Here is a 17,930-nt window from a genome sequence, read left to right on the forward strand (position 1 = left end):
GTGTTCAGACTGAGATGCCTGAGGGATCCTGAGAGTGATCCACAGAGTGATCCAAACTCTGTGGAGTTTGGATGTGGGGGGCCAAGGAAGGGAATAGATGATTCTCCTCTAGGTTCCTTTCTGGCTTACGGTACTTATGGTCGAAACACGGGAGGAAGATTTGGGCAGGAAGGTAGCAAGATTATGTTGAATTAGAAGTGCCTGTGGGACACAGAGGAACCAGACCATAGCATGAGTTCTTGTCATCCAGATTCTTCCAGCTACCTCACATTCACACTAGCAAAGGGCAGGCACATACTCAGATCCAACTAATGTACAGAACCCACACCCACACAATTTTACACATTTTTCACATTTGGAGGCTGTTAACTTGAGTATCTTGACCATATCTGCTCTTAAGAAGCTGACTCAGTGCAGGGCACCTGGGTGGCTCAGTTGGTTAAGCGTCCAACTTCAGCTCAGGTCATGATCTCACTGTTGGTGGGTTCGAGCCCCACGTCAGGCTGTGTGCTGACAGCTCAGAGCCTGGAACCTGCTTCAGATTCTGTGTCTTCCTCTCTCTCTGCCCCTTCCCTGCTTGCTTGTACTCTCTCTCTCAAAAATAAATAAGCATTAAAAAAAAAAAAAAAAGCCGACTCCATGCGGTATGCTGCTTTGTAGTGAAAGGGGTGTGCCAAAGGCTTGCACTCATAATGGAAATTCCTATAGCAATGCTGAAATTCCTATGGTGATCCAGTTTAACCATGGCTCTTCACTCCTAACATCAAACTATTACAGTATTTTAACTTAGCCATAGTAAAGCAGACATTTAAAACAAATCAGTGCTGTGGTATAAATTCCTACTTTTTTCATGGATCTTACTAGGAAATCTCCAGTCTACTCCCCACCTCACCCCCAATCTAGTCCTTTCTTTGTTACCAGACATTTTACTGAAATGCAGATCTAATGATGTTACTCTCCTGGTTAAAACTTTCCAGTGGCTCTTTGTTTCTACAGCACTGTCCAATAGCATAGAAACCAGAATGGTAGCCATTAGCCAAGTGTGGCTGTCAAGCACTTGAAATGTGACAGAGGAGTGAATTTTAACTTAATTTGAATTAATTTGAATGTAAACAGGTACATGTGGCTAGTGGCAACACAATTCTACAGGATTAGGCCCACATTCTTCAGTGTGGCTTTGGAGGCTGCTCCAAGGTGACGGTTGCTAGTCTCCCCAGCCCTGCCTTATTTCATTCTTTTTATTTGGCTTCTACACCCAGAATTACTCAAATCATTTACAGTTCCCCAAGCAGGTTTCTGCACCTGCTCCTTCCTTTTTGTGCCTTCCCTTCCTTTTTCCTTTTATGTCCCTCTCTTTGTCATCTAATTCTTCCTTCTGAACGTAGCTTCAGCTCCTCCAGGAAGCCCTCCCTAATACTCTACAACTAGGTTAAGTGTTCTTCCTCTGTGATTCATAGCATGTTGTACATATCAGTGTATCATAATTACCTGTTTGTTCCATGCTTTTCTAGACTATACGTTCATTGAGAGTGAGGACTCACGAGGCTTTATCCAGAAACTTACTCCTTTTCTTCAAGTCGTGCTGCTGTTTTGTATCTTAATCAGTACTTCTTCTGTTAGGAAAGGGGTTTTCTTCTTCAATTACTTCAAGCATGTGGCATCTTATTAACATTGCCTGCTTATTCCATTCAGGGCAGAGAAATAAAGGACATGAGTTCTACTGAAGTATCTGGTTCTACTCCAGTACTGCATGATTCACTATAGCTGCCCCCACCCCTGGTCATCTGTAACTTTCCTCTCCAAGAGTGAGAAACCCGGCCCCCATCACCCACCATCCCTGTGCCTATTTGTTTAGCCCTGGTAGCATGGATAGTGGTTTCAGAACTGTTTATTTATTTCTTTAATAGATTACTGAGACATAATTCATTCACCATACAGTCCGTCCATATAAAGTGTACGATTCAGTGCGTTGGGGTATGCTTACAGAGTTGTGTGGCCATCACCACAATCAATTCTAGAACATCTTCATCACCCCCACTACTAAAAGGTCACTGACTGTGGTGTGGAGAATCGACTGTAGTGGGCAAGAGTGGAAGAGGAGGGCAGTCAAGGGCTGTTGGGTGGCACTTGGTGAGACTTGCCAGATAGAAAGAATGGCAGCAGTGGGGGCAGTGAAGGGGGCTGGTTTCGGAGGGCAGCCAGTAGGGCTGATTAAGGAATTGTTTGTGGGGCACGAGGAAATGAGAAGAAGAAACAAGAAGACTTCTGCTTTGAGCTCGGTGACTGGGTGAGTGGTGGTGCTGTTCCTTTCAACTGGTCAGCCTGGGAGAGTGGCAGGTGAGGAAGTGGGTGGAGAGAATGAGCTCTGTTTTGAACATGTTCAGTTTGGGATGCCTGTTAGGCAGCCAAGGGGAGATGCTGACTAGGCCCTCTAATACACAATCTTGGAGCTCCAGGGGGAGGTCAGAGCTGGAAATGTAAACTTGTGAGGATTACAGTAATACCTTTTGGTAAGATTATTCTGAGAATAAGCAAAAGAGCATATGTGAAAGTCTGTGATAAGGTCACAGGTACTCTGCTGATAATGACTACTACATTATCTTCTGTAATCCTTCCTGTACTCTCTAAAGTCAGTAATACATGAGGTAGATTTTATATTATTATTTTACAGATGAGGGGACTGAATCTCTCTGTGGACAGATTAAAGCCCAAGTTCACATAGCAAGCAGGTATCAGAGTATGGATTAAACCCAAGCCTGCCTCACTCCAGAGCCCATGCTCTCAGATGCTGTGCTCTCCTGCCTCCTGCCGAGCAATGAGTCCTGCTCCGGGGCTACAAACTGCCACTCCAGAAGCAGCCTCTGCTTCTGACCTTGTCCCACCACAACTTACCCTTCATCCCCACCCTCACCACTCACATCCCTTTCCCTTGTGTCCTGACCCCACAAGTGTGTCTCTTCACTTCTGCCAAAGCACCCTCTCTTGCTGCCACTGGAGCTTCTGCTGAAGCCATGAGCCACTCTGCCTTAGATTCAAAGGCCCCCATCATCTTGGAGAGCAGGTGTCACCCTGGAGTGTGCATCTGGAGCACCTAGAAGCTTGTTTCAAACGCATAGAGCTGGGAGGGTGTCTTGGGAAGGAAGGTATGCTGCAGAGAGAGATGTGCTCATTTCATTGTCACTCCTCTTTTTTAACTCTGGTTTATTCTACTCACCCTTGCTTTTGCTGATCTCCCTAACTGGACAACATTCTATTCTTATGTCTTCTTCTTCTTCCTTTTTGTTTTGTTTTGTTTGTTTGTTTGTTTTGTTTTTTCTGTTTTGTTCCTTAAGTAAGCTGTACACACAATGTGGGGCTCGAACTCACAACCCTGAGATCAAGAGTCACATGCTCTACTGACTGAGCCAACGAGGCACCCCTATTAAGTTTTCTTAGAGAAGAACAGTGTCCCTGTCATCTTAACACTTACTATATTAGCCATTTTACATTTATTTGTGTGATCATCTCTTTTTCTACTAGACTGTTAACATCAAGAGAGCAGCAGCCGTGTCTGGATCCTGCTTACTGTGGTATGTCTTCTTCTCCTGGCACGGTGCCTGACATCCAGTAGGTGCTCCAGACATTGACTCAAATGCCAAATTTCCATCAGAAATACTACTAGAACTATTGTATATTCTGCCGTGAAAATCACTTACTTTTATGGATGGAATTGACATGTGTCAGCCTAGAATAGAACAAATTATTATTATTATTATCATTATTACTATCGTTATTATCATTATCATTATTTTATGTATTTATCACTTGTGTGGGATTCCAAACTATTCCAAACTACTGACTTTGCTTTAGAAAAACAGATTTCTAAAGCAAAACCTACTTATAAGTTGGGGGTTGTATATAGATTTCTATTTTATCAAAAGGAAAGAATTTAAAGGAAAAAAATCTGGAAACACAGGTACACCTTTCAATGGAGTATATATTATCACATGTATATCTAACATAACACCCATACCCTGACACAGAATTGTCAGAAAATATATGGACACTTAAGTGCCTTATTTACTATAGATGGCTACTGATAATGCCTTTCATTTTGGTTTAGATTCCTCATTTTCTGGCCAAAGACACTAGTTCTGAATAGCAGTTTTCATGGAAAGTTAAAATGGAGTTTAGTTGGACTATCGCTTCTATAGTGAATGCCTACAATTTCTTTTCTGCCATTCCCTTTGGAACGCACCTTGGTCAGATTTTCACATCCTGTTCGCTGCCAAACCAGTTCTTTCAAGGAGACCAGTGACTTCCTCAGTGTTAAATTCACTGATGAATTCTCAGGACTTATCTTAATTGATCTATCCATGGCATTTGACATAGATGATCGCTCCCTTCTACTTGAAACGCTTTCTATACTTGCCTCCAGCTATTGTGCTCTTCTGCTTTTCCTCCTCTTCCTTCTTGGCCCCCTTTGCTAGTTATTCCATACCTCTTTGAACTCTAAATGTTAGTATGCCACAGGGAGCACTTCTCTTTTCTGTTTGGCCTCACTGTGGGTGATCCCATCCAGACTCACAGTTTTTAATACTGTCTACATACCAGTGACTTCTAACCTTATTTTTCCGGACCAGACCTTTTTTGCTGAGCTCTAACCTCATTGTCTTCCTCCTCAGTGGTATCTTCACTTGGATCTAATGCATACCTTAGTTAGATGTCCCAAGCTGAGTTCTGTATCTTCCCAACCAAACCTACTTCTCTCAGGGTCTTCACCGGCTCAGTTAATGGCGGTCTCATTCCTGTAGTTGCTCGGTCAGAAGTCTTGATGCTTATTTCGTCAAAAATGTCAGATTATTAGATCAGCTTTATCCAAAAACACTGTCAGAATCTGTCCAAGATCTTGCTATTTCTTACACCTCTACAGCTACTGCTACTTTGCTGGCCACTCTTGTCTCTCATATGGAACGTTGCAGGAAGCTTCTAATTAGCTGCTGCCTCCCCATTCTCTGACACTTTATCTTCCATAGTGCAAATGATCTTATTAAAATATAAGTTCTTTCATACCCTACCTCTGCTCAAAACCCACCAATAACTTCTCATATCAGAGTAAAAGCTGAAACCCTTATGATGGCCTTATATAACACTGCTACTTTTCAATCTGTCTTAGAAAGAAGCACTTTTGTTTTGTTTTGTTTTAATTTTTAGTTTGAAGTAGACAAATACTTTACAAAAGTATGATACAAAATGAGTTACTATGGGAGAGAATTCCACGCTGGTCATGGTGAAGTAACTGCTATAAGATTAGCTCTTCCACTATAAACGTCTAGAAAACTATTCTGAATATAACACTGTTTTCAGAAATTAGACAGTAAGTAGGGCAGGACTCTTCTCCAAGGGAAAGGAAGTAGATGAGGAGAGCCCTATGATTGCCCAGGCTTTCTACTGGGAGGCATTTACCAAACTCCAGTGCCAGAGACAAGCAGAGTAAGCCTTATTTGCTGAGAATAAGAAGACAGAGATTGGAGTTTAGGGAGGCTATAATTTGCCAAGTAGAATACCGGAGGGGAGGAAGCATTTAGAGAAAGAGCTCCATAAATCTGCATACAGGTCTGTTAAGTCTTTGGCTGAAAACAAGCTGCTTGTGCATAGAATGAGATTTCACAGGACCACCAAAGAACAGCTACCTGGGAAAGAACAACTCAACTCCCAGGGATTTGAAAGTAGAACAGCTACTCAAGCTCAGGCTGTTGTTTGGGTTCCAATCAACCAGAATAGAGACATCATGGAACACTTGGAGCACCCCGGAAAGGCCACACCTTACGAGCAGGGTGAAAATAGCCCTCGATAAAAATTACCATAGATCTGCACTAATGAAGCTTTAACACAGGCCTCAAAAGGACCAAACTGTCCACAGGTAAATTAACTGACTACTAGAGTCTTTAGAAGAAGACAACAAAATTCAGACATTCAACAACATACTACTCACAATTTCCATCATCCAGTAAAAATTTAGAAGACGTAGGAAGCAGCAGGAAGGTATGGCCTGTAACCAGAATTAAATTAGTCAATACAAACAGAGCCAGAAATAACAGGCATGATGAGCAGACATGGACTTTAAAACACTCACAATAAATAGAAAAATGTAAAGGAAAATATTAACGTAATGAGAAAAATGAAAATAAAAAAGAACCAAGTGTAAACATATTGGAAGTTTCTGAATATATATTCTACTTCAATGACAAAGTTTTAAATTGAAAAATAGAACTTCTAGAGTTGAAAGGGATAGTACCTGAAATGAAAAATTCCATAGATGGACTTAACAGTAGATCAGAAATTGTAGACAAAAGAAGTCCACTGAACTTAAAGACACAGCAATACAAACTATCTAAAATGAAACACAGAAGGGGCACCTGGGTGGCTCAGTTGGTTAAGCATCTGACTTCGTCTCAGGTCATGATCTTATGGTTCATGAGTTCGAGCCCCGCGTCGGGTGAGCTCAAGCCCTGCTTCTCTCTCTCTGCCCCTCGCTCACTTGTGCTCACTCTTGCTCTCTCTAAAATAAATAAAGAATAAATTGAATGAAACACAGAAAAGTGGCTGAAAAATTAACAGAGCTTCTCAAGACCTACGCAACAATGTCAAGCAGTTTAAAAGAGGGAGGAGAGAAAAATTATTCCAGGAAACTTTTTTTCCAAATTTCCAAATAAATTTTTGCAAATTAAATGAAAACCATAAACCCATAGATAAAGAAGTTCGGCAAATTGTAATCAGGATAAACAGAGAAAACCATACCAAAGCACATCACAATCAAATTGCTGAAAACCAATGATAAAAAGATATTTAAAGCAGCTAGAGGAAAACAAAATGTTATATACAAGGGAACAAAGATAAGGTTTGTTTGTTTTTTAACTTTTTTAAGATATTTATTTTTGAGAGACAGAGTGAGACAGAGTGCAAGTGGGGGAAGGGCAGAGAGAGAGGAAGACAGAATCTGAAGCAGGCTCCAGGCTCCGAGCCGTAAGCACAGAGCCCGAAGCGGGGCTCGAACCCACGAATGGTGAGATCATAACCTGAGCCGAAGTCGGACACTCAGCCGGCTGAGCCACCCAGGTGCCCCCAAAGATAAGGTTTTGAAGTGATTTGTCAAAAACAATGCACGCTAACAGAAAATTGAATGGCATCTGAAAGTAGTGAGAGAACCTGTTTTTATTTCTTCTAAAATACATAGATTTCCTAGCTTTATCCACTGAAAAGTTCTAGAAGCAGTGATGATACTCCAGGAATAAAGAGCACCCTAGTACCCTGACTGTGGTCTCTAAATACTCTTTCCTAATAACGGGAACCTGGAATCCTTGAAAGAATAGTTGATTCCAGATGTGGGGCAGGACATGCACAAGACGAGACTGGGACATCATACTGTGCCAAGCAAGGAAGCTGATAATATCTAATGGATATATTAGATTAACACAGGAGCCTACTTATAGGGGGCTCCCACTGGCCAAAGACAGGATAATTTGAGCATCTAAAATATTATTATAATGGATTGAAGCAATCGGGTACACAAAAATCTATGAGATCATAATGATAAAAAAAAAAAAAAAACAACTCCTTGGTAATCATTGTAGGTTACTAGGGCCCTAACTCATTGTTCTGAAATTTGTTAAGTAATAAATGTCAACCATTTGTTTTACCTTTCTTGAATGAATGATATTTCATGATAAACAAATTAATAAATGCAGAAAAGATGATAAAATTGGAAACTGGACGTTTGCAACCCCACAAGAACTAATGAATCTAGGAAAGACTCATTAGTAAATGCTAAAGCCAGTAGGTGAAAAATTGGTGGGGAACTTTATACTAGAGAGATGTGACCAATAACTTCTGAATTCACTGATCAATGTTTATATTCCATTATGTGCCCCTATTTGATTTGTAAGTGCACCGTGTTACCTATGACAGATTCTAGCCTCTTCTCAAAAATGAAACAAAAGCAAAAACATCAATCAAATATCCAGATCCAGCCACAGGGAATAGAGAAACAAATTGAATGGCAACAAGGAAGCAATTAGTTAAATCCAGAATGTAGGATATGCTGTTTTCTTCACAAATGACATGAAAGAAACAAGGAAAAGGAAGATTAAAAACAAAAACATACAAACCAAATGCAAAGTGTGTGAACCTTGCTGGGATCTTGATTTTAAATGTAAATGGATATTAAATTGGAAATTTTTAGATGGGTTGGATTAAAACTTTTTCTTAAATGTGTTTAGGTGTGATGATGGCATTATGGCTATATAAATTAAGTATTCCAAAATGAAATGATAAACTGGGATTTTCTCCAGCCACCCCCTTTCAAGGCAAAAAGTTGAGGGCTAGACTCAGCAAGTTGACAAAATGTTGATTTCTTTGAGGTTGGGTACGTGAAAAGTAGTCATTAGTTTATTTTGTGCACGTTTTAACATTTCTGGAGTAAAAAATTTTTAAAAACTCATGTGCAGGGTCCTACGGAACATCTATAAAAGAGCCTCACTCAGAATGTATACAGTGTTTTACAATGAGAAACAACTCTGACAAGTTTGGTTTAAGTATCAGTTTTATGGGAGAAAATAGAATGATGCTAAAGGCAGTATCCTTATAAAAATAAAAAGGTTTAACTGGTATCATGAGGTGACACTGAAAATCTCTTAATGTGTAGACAAAAGCTGTAAAAGCATTAGAGGGCGTTTAGTGATGTTAAATAGACCCAGGCTGCCTGTTTTCCTGCCAGAGGGCATTCCCTAAAATGGTGCGTCCATCCCAGAGCCCAGAACCTGGGTAAGACTGGTGGGCAAGGCTCCTTGGCGACCCCTCCTTGGTTTCTTCTGCTCAAAGGCTAAAGTGTCAGTCAACCAAGGCTGTTTCCTGAGGGACTGCTTTTGTCCAAAGGATTTGTGAAATGTATTCTCTATGGTCTAACACCATATTCCATTATGCATTGTGTTTTTTTATTTTCCTTATCATGATTTTTTTTTCTATTTTTCTTTGAAGTTTGCCCATTTTAATCCATGTTCATTTCTCGCTCTATATGTGTCTGTGTCGTGCTTGCTGTCTTTGCCTCCATTGTTCCTAGGTTACAGTATAGCCAGGATATACCCAGTCACTTGGCCGATGAGCATGCGCTGATAGCCTCCTATGTGGCCCGTCTGCAACACTGTGCACGGTCAGTGGTAGCGCAGCAGCGGCAGGCGGGTAGCCAAGGGCTGATCAGAGGGAGGGAGAGCTATGTTACCTGGGGTTGCCAGCTGGAAAAAGCTCTGCATGTGGGGTTTTTCTTGAGAAGCTACCAGCTATGTTTGGCAGAGCTTAAATAATTGCTAAAGCATTAACTTCTGAAAGAGAAGGAGCCTTGCCAAGCCCGGGCACTTACCTAAACATATAGTCAGAAATGCTCTTATGAAGTGGAGTTCGCTTCCTTCGGCCCATACGTAAAGGCTGAGCAAATCTCAGACAGATGTGCAGTCTCAAGATGCACATGCACAGAGTTACCTGATGCCACGTCTCACTGTTCATTCTTGTCTAAATAATGACCCCTTTCTGTCGACATTCAGGGCTTAAGGTTGAGCAACCCACAGATGTCTCACTTTGTCTCGTCTAAGGTGCCATCACCCTAGAACGTCTTTACGTGCTACATCTTCATCTCTGTCTCCTAGATCCATCATTGATTAACTGAACCAGTGGTTTTCAGCAGTGATATTGGATCATTGTCACCCCAGGGCCTTTTCCAAAACATATATCCCTCCTCATATTGTATGTATTATAATAACTCCATGTACGCCTTTCTTTGACAACTGTGGTAGGGACTCACTGTTAATGTGAGAATATGCCTGGTTCCTCAGTGGGTTAGGATGGAAAAACATTTGATAACCACTAACTCTAGCAAAGTTAACCCTTTAAAAGGATTAATACCAATCTAAGTGCTGTTACATTCAGGCAGACACAAAGCTACCTGTCCACTCTGTGCCCACACCTACCACCATTCTGCAAGGAGAATACCAGGTAAAGTTTAAATCATGTAAAGCCATCCCTCCACCTCACCTAGCAGCAAATAAGAGTCACTATGCCAAACGGATTCTTAATTTTAGAGAGGAAGCCATAATTTATTAACTGAGCACATAAGAGAGCTGGAGCCTTGCATTTTGATCTTAGTTTTGCACAGAACCTGTGATGGCTTCATGGGAAGGTCATTTGAGCTTGTTTTATTTCCTGCGATGACAAGAATAATTAATGTGAAATATATATCTTTGAAAAGGATTGTTTTTTATATTTCATACCATTTCCCGTAATTTTACCAGTGTGACTAAATAGCATTGATATGTTTAGGCATTTATCTCTAAAGTCCACTTCTTTACTTCCCAAGTATGTTTAATATAGGCCTATCCTATAGGAGGGGAGGGAAGGCCTGATAATTATGCATTGTATCACAAAGAGTGTCTCTTCATCCAACAGATGATTTCTGTACACTCTGTCTCAGCTCCTGGGATCTAGGAATAGAGGTGTCTCACCCCTGGCAGGACAGCTTACTTATTATCAATAAGGGCATTTGTGTAGGTGATTAAAAGTTTCCATGGTGAAAATAGGAGCAGAATGTTGGGCAGGGACTGCTACCTGATATTTCAGCCCAAAGAGATTTATGGTGGGTCTAGCTTAGGTCCTCAAGCCTCCTCGCTTAGGGATTAGGCTTCCTGCGCAAGAACTGCTGGCTGGGAGGCCTGGGGGAACATGAGGATTGGGTGAGTACTGTATCTCTTCTTGAACCTAGCTTCATGCTTCCTCAAAGAAGTCAGAAATTTCCTGGCTAATTCTGAAAATGAAAGTTAGCTCAAGCAGAAAAATAAGGAACCTTTCTAATTTTCCTCTTAATTTTCATTGACCTTAAAACCTCTGATCAGCATAAAGTTCTAGTTTCTGACTGGAAAGCATAGCCAAATAAAGCAACCGTGTCGTGCACACTTGTGTATAAATGACAAACAGAATTAACCTTCCTAGGGGGTGGAACATGATGGAGGAGAAAGGAGCTCTTTTGCACAGAGGGAAAAAATGAAGTGTTTGTTATATCCCTTGCCAAAACAAAGGGCAGACACTTTAAGTCCCATTTCTTAGGCTGCCACTCCCTCTATAATATTATCCACTTGTATTGTTAAATGTTCATTTTTGTTGTTTATTCAGAAGATAAAGGTAGTTCTCTTATTTCTAACAAACATCTTTAAGGCACAAATATTACAGTTCAGCCTTGACCTTGGGGCCTTGGCCCTGATGTATTAAAGCCAACTGATGCTAGCATGTTCTTATTACAAGATCATCTTTTCAGAGGATGATGAGACATGCTGGAGACTGATACTTGCATACCTGAAATTATCAAATATTCTAAAGTGGCACAGGCAGAAGACTTAAAGCACCTTAAAAAAAAAAAATCCATCCTAGAAGAAAGACCAAGTTAATCTTAAAGAATTAGCCACAGAGATTGGAAATATAGAAAGGTGAAAACATCTAGGAAAAATACATAAATAAGGTCAGACACATCTCTATAGATTTAACATCACCCTTCCCAGATTCCCCTCAGTAATTATTACAAGATAATGTAATGGATAAATGACAGTTGATATAACATGCTAAATTAAAGGAGTGAATTATTTCATAATCCAGTCCAAAGTTCATTGCATCACATATATACAAAGCTAGCTTCTTTCATCCAGATGCAGCAGTATTTGATATCCCAACTAGGTAGGTCTTTCAGTTTTGGGGGAACCAGCACTCTTATGAAAGAGTAATGAAGTAAATTAATTTACTCTAAGATGAGGCTATAATGGTAACAAGCTTGGTAAAAGAAGAAAAAGGAGCGTTGAAAGGGAAGGTTTGATACCATGGATTCTTCTCTGACTTTAGCATATGTTGGACTTGCCCTTGCCTAGGCTTCTTACTTCTGTTCAGCCAGTGTTAAGTACTTTTCCTTAGCCCTGTTTTTCATGGTGCTTTAGTTTTCTCTTGGTCTTTTTAAATTCAAGACCTATGTGTAAAAGTCACAAGTTCTTCCAAAACATTTGATTAGAAATCCCTCTTTCAGATTTTGCAGATGGTCTGTCTTTTCTCAGACCTTGAATTAAAAAAGAAGTGCCCCTTCTGATGGTGTAGGAGCAGGGAGATAAGTGTGGCGTATGTGGCCTCATCATTTCTCTAAACCCCTTTCTCTCAGAGGACCATTAGTATCTATGACCCAGGCTTCTGTTTCTTTTGCTACCATACTTGTTTACAAGCTTTCTCCCATCTGTTCTTTCTAAAAGAAAAACAAAGGTAGGGGATGTTTAATGCACACCTATTGAATTTTTGTCTCCTTGGTAGTGTCCTGGACAGTCCTAGCCGACTGGATGAGGAACACCGGCTTATAGCTCGCTATGCTGCCCGGCTGGCTGCAGAAGCAGGAAACGTGGTAAGTAAATGGAAGGTCCTAGCAGAGTAGCAGAAATTAGCATTATTTTAATATGCAAATGGTAGAGGGATGGTAAACTTGAAATTTAGGAGAATAGATATAGGTACCTCAGGAACAAAAGGAGAGGCATGGGTTTAGGGAAGGGATTACAGTGACCTTTAGTTTTATCTATAATATCCTCCTTAAAAAATGAGTCAAGAAAAGAAAATCAAAGAGCTAGAATTTGGTTCTTTAAAAAGATTGAATGGGGCACCTGGGTGGCTCAGTCGGTTAAGCGTCTGACTTCGGTTCAGGTCATGATCTCACAGTTTGTGAGTTTGAGCCCCGCAAAAGGCTCTGGGCTGACAGCTCAGAGCCTGGAGACTGCTTCAGAGTCTGTGTCTTCCTCTCTCTCTTCCCCTCCCTCACTCATGCTCTGTCTTTCTCTCTCTCACACAAAAATAAAAACATTAAAAAAGAGGATCAAATAAATTAATAACCCTCTAGAAATCCTGATGAAGAAAAAAGGAAAGAAAACACAAATTACCAGTATCACAAATGAAAGAAGGGACATTGCTACAGATCCTACAGGTATTTTAAGGATGATAAGGAAATATTATAAGCAGTTTTTTGCCAATAAAGTTGGCAACCTAGATGAAATAGACAAATTCCATGAAAGACACAAGTGAGGGGTACCTGGCTGGCTCAGTTGGTAGAGTATGCAACTCTTGATCATAGGGTTATGGGTATGAGCCTGATGTTGGGTGTAGACATTACTTAAAAATAAAATCTTAAAAAAAAAAGGCAAATTAACAAAACTGACATAAGAATAAATAGAAAATCTAAATAGTCCTAAATCTGTTAAAGTGATTGAATTCATAATTAACTTCACACAAAGAAAACTCTAAGCTTAGAGGGCTTAACTATTGAATACTATCATGTATTTAAGGAAGAAATAATAACAATCTGACATAAATTTTCAATAGAGGAAGAAGAAACACTTTCCAAGTTTTATCAGGCCACTCTAACCTGATACCAAGACAAAAAAGGCCATTACAAGAAAAGAATGTCAATAACCAAATTCTCTCATGAACATGAAAAAATCTTTAACAAAATATTAAAAAATTGAATCTAGCAATATATAAAAAGGATAATACACCATGATCAAGTGAGATTTATCCTAGGAGTGCAGATTTAACTAATACATAAAACTCAGACAATGTAATTTGCCAAGTTAGCAGTTTAAAAAAGAAAATTATAAGATCATTTCAGTAGGTGCAGAAAAAGTATTTATCAAAATGCACTGCCCTTTCTCTCTTTTCTTTTCTTTTCTTTTCTTTTCTTTTCTTTAATCTCGGTAAAGATTATTGACATTGAGAATTTTTTTAAAAAAGGAAATAGTTCTATAAAATGCCAATTATTATGGACATTAATTAAGAGTCACGAGTCATGAAAAGATCTAAAGCCTTTCTCAACTTATTTATATTTTCATTCTTACTGCAGGTAGTGTGCTTGCTTTCATTTGTCCTATTTCCAAATAGAACAGGATTTTACTATTTTGGAAATTATTGAATAAGGCTTTGACCATTTTTTTTCTATTTTTTTATTGTTTATTCACTTTTTTCTATAATTTATTTATTTTTTATAATTTACATTCAAGTTAGTTAGCACATGGTGTAACAATGATTTCAGGAGTAGATTCCTTAAGCCCCTTACCCATTTAGCCCATCCCCCCTCCCACAACCCTTCCAGCAACCCTCTATTCTCTATATTTAAGAGTCTCTTATGTTTTGTCCCCTTCCCTATTTTTATATTATTTTTGCTTCTCTTCCCTTATATTCATCTGTTTTGTATCTTAAAGTCCTCATATGAGTGAAGTCATATGATTATTTGTCTTTCTCTGACTGACTGATTTCGCTTAGCATAATACCCTCTAGTTCCATCCATGTAGTTGCAAATTACATTGCCCATTTTCAGTATACTAGTAGTAGAAGAAACTTCTTAAATCTGCTAAAGAACACCTACAAGAAAATCTACAGCTAATATAATGAAAGGTTAAATTTTGGACCATTTCTCCTACCTAATATTGAGAACAAGACAAAGGTGTCCACTTTCACCACCTCTATTCAAAATTGCCCTGGAGGTCTTAGCCAGTACAATATGGAAGAAAAGGGAAAAAAAGGAAGAAAAGGGTGTGAATATTGGAAAGGAGGAAGTAAAGCTGTTATTATTTACAGATGACATGATGGTGTAGAGAATGTCCTAAGGAATCTACAAAAACACTGCTAAGACAGATACATGACTTTATAGCAGTGCTGCAAGATACAAAGCCAGTGTACCAGTGTATTTCTATCTACCAGCAGTGAATAACTAGAAAACTAAATTTAGGAAAAACACCATTTACTATAACATTTAAAAACATCAAATACTTATGGATAAATTTCACGAAAGATGTTAAGCAATAAAATATTGCTGAGAGAAATTAAAGAAAACCTAAATAAGTGGAGAGGTATGCCATAAAATATTCAGATTTAATATTGTTAAGATGGCAAAATTTTCCAAATTAATCTACAGATTCAATACCAGTCAGAACCTCATTAGACTTTTTATAGAAATTGGCCAACTGATTTTAAAACATATTTGGAAACCAGAGGACTTAGAAGAACCAAAAGTCTTTAAAAAGAACAAAGTTGGTGGACTTAACCCTACTTGACATCAAGACTTACTATACAGCCACAGTAATCAAGAAAGTGTGGTATTGGCAAAAAGATAGACAAATGAGTCATCCATAAGATAAGCTCATATGTATAAGGTCAAATGACTTTTTTTGACAAGGCACAAAAGACATTTTGGGAAAGGAAAATCTTTCTAACAAGTGCTTCTGGAACAGCTGTATATCTATATGAAGTAAAGAATCTCAAACCATCCATAGAAACTAACTTGAAATGTACCATAAATTTAAACCTAAAAGCTAGAACCATAAAGCTACTAAAAGAAGGCTTAGAGGAATATCTTCATGACCTTGGAGCAGGCAATGAATTCTTAGAGGGATCATGAACCATTAAAAAAAAAAATTGATAAATTGGACCTTTTTGAAAATAAAATCTTTTGCTCATCAAAAGATACTATCAAAAAAATAGACAAACCAAAACCTGGAAGAAAATATCTGCAACACATGTCTGATAAAGGGCATACTATGTAAAGAATTCCTGCACCTCAATAATAAGACAACTCCCAGTTTTTAAATGGTCTCAAGACTTGTCCAGACCCTTCACAGAAGAAGTTATACAGATGAGCAATAAGCACATAAGAAGGTGCTTGATATCATTAATCATCTGAAAAATGGCAATTAAAACCATATTGACCCACCAGAATGGCTAAAATGAAGAAGATTGACAACATCAAATGTTGGAGAGGATGTGGCACAAACAGAATTCTTGTACATCAGACACCAAAAGTGTGTACTGTTTGATTCCATGTATATGAAATTCTAGAATAGGTAAAATTGATTTATAGTGATGGAAATCACATCAGGTACTGTTTCTGGGAACGAGGATATTGAAGAGAGATAAAGAAAATTTCTAGATTGATAGAAATGTTCTGCATTTTAATAGAGGTGTGGGTTACAAGTTACATGCACTTGTCAAAACTGATTGGATGGCGTATTAAGATATGAGCATTATATCTCAGTTAAAAGAAAAAGGAACCAAGAATGGTGAATATGGAAGAGTTTGTATTGAAAAATGGCTAGCTACCCAGGGATTTTCCATATGTTTACTATCAATTTGAAGTAATTTATAATAAAATGTTCCCTTTTTTCTTTCGTTTCAACCCTTTCCTTGAAGAGTTATATGCATATTAATATACATTTCCCCTTCCTTCTGCACACATATTCATCGTATTCATTTGGCAACTATTTATTACTTATTTTATTTACTATGATGAACAAATGACTCCTGCCCTCAGGGAACTAACAGTCTAGTGAGAGGGACAAACATTAAACAAATAATCACACTATTAACGTAACTACAAACAATTAGGTGCAGTGGAGGGAAAATAGAAGGAGCTATGAAAATGTATAGCAGGTCCCTGCTTTATACTGTATGGCTTCTGTGAGAAAATGTTACTTGTGTTGAGATCTGAAAATAAGTAGAAGAGAATTCAGTTTCCTAGGAGCTAAAAAGAACTGAAACCCAAAGCAGCCCATGGGCTGCTGTTGCTCCCACTCCAGCCCTGTGCTTGGATTTTAATTGTCTTGAGGTACAGTGGGCAAAGCCTTGTGCATATGCAAAGTGGAGAGTTGGAAATGAAGCTTTCACATTAAGCTAGGCCCCCAGAAGCACAGCCCGGTGAAAGTATGATACAGAAGACATCCATCTGCTGGCACAAAAATAGAATCGGAAAGCTTACGGGTCTCCTCCTGTAGGAGCAGAAGAGGTCTCCCCTAGGAATTCACAACCTTAGTCCTGTCTGTGTTCATGTTGGGTGCATTTACATAACTTCATAGTTTGAGAAACACCCAGGTGAAATTTTAACATGAAATTAATCCTCTGGCATGGAAGAGAAGCAAAATATAAATCCTCTCCTAAGGTTAATGTTCACAGTTAAGGCCAAGCAGACATGAACTCCTGAGCATCTCTGTAAAGGAAGGAATCCAACTAGACATGAGAATCCCAACTAGACATGAACTCCTGAGCATCTCTGTAAAGTTAGACCCTCAGTGACTTTAGATATTAGAATTATTGGCTATAGAATAGCTGTTTAAAATTTCTTCAGACCTGAAAGAAGGAATTAAAAACGTAACAAAAGACTAAGAAGACCAGAGATGAAAACAAACCAAATAGAATATAAACATTTTTAAAAACTAAAGTTGTTGAAATGTAAAACTCAGTGGATGAGTTAAAGGTCAGATCAGACACAGCTGCACAGAGAATTAGTCTGCTAGAAAACATAGGCAAGAAAGTTTCCCAGATGCAACACAGAAAGATGAAAAGTTTGAAACAAGGTTTTCAGACTTACAAGATAACCAACAGCCATCTGATTGGAATCCCCCTCCCCCAATCCCCCCCACCACTAAAAAAAGGAAAATAAAATTATTTTCTATTAGGTGAGAAAATATTTAAAGAACTAATGGCTGGGGCGCCTGGGTGGCTCAGTCGGTTAAGCGTCCGACTTCGGCTCAGGTCATGATCTCGCGGTCTGTGAGTTCGAGCCCCACGTCGGGCCCTGTGCTAACAGCTCAGAGCCTGGAGCCTGTTTCAGATTCTGTGTCTCCCTCTCTCTGACCCTCCTCCGTTCATGCTCTGTCTCTCTCTGTCTCAAAAATCAATAAACGTTAAAAAAAATTTAAAAAAAAAAGAATTAATGGCTGAAAATTTTCCAAAATTGATTCATGACGTGAATCCTCAGATTGAAACATGACAATGAGTTCCAAACTTGGTAAATAATTTCACACCTAGATGTATCCTAGTGAAACTACAGAATACAAAGACAAGGTACT

At 39.0% G+C, this 17,930-nt stretch overlaps 1 protein-coding gene across 4 annotated transcripts in view; it reads left to right on the forward strand.

The window, feature by feature from the left end:
- DTNB (dystrobrevin beta) overlaps window positions 1–17,930 on the forward strand; it is a 245,529-nt gene that overhangs the window by 174,170 nt on the left and 53,429 nt on the right. For all 4 annotated transcript variants that reach the window (XM_047853827.1, XM_047853828.1, XM_047853825.1 and 1 more), the window contains exons 11-12: window positions 9,098–9,187; window positions 12,364–12,451. In XM_047853827.1, coding sequence (XP_047709783.1) covers window positions 9,098–9,187; window positions 12,364–12,451 — 178 coding nt within the window. The remainder of the gene's footprint in view (window positions 1–9,097; window positions 9,188–12,363; window positions 12,452–17,930) is intronic.

Source organism: Prionailurus viverrinus, chromosome A3 (genome assembly GCF_022837055.1).
Source record: "Prionailurus viverrinus isolate Anna chromosome A3, UM_Priviv_1.0, whole genome shotgun sequence".
Taxonomy (NCBI): domain Eukaryota; kingdom Metazoa; phylum Chordata; class Mammalia; order Carnivora; family Felidae; genus Prionailurus; species Prionailurus viverrinus.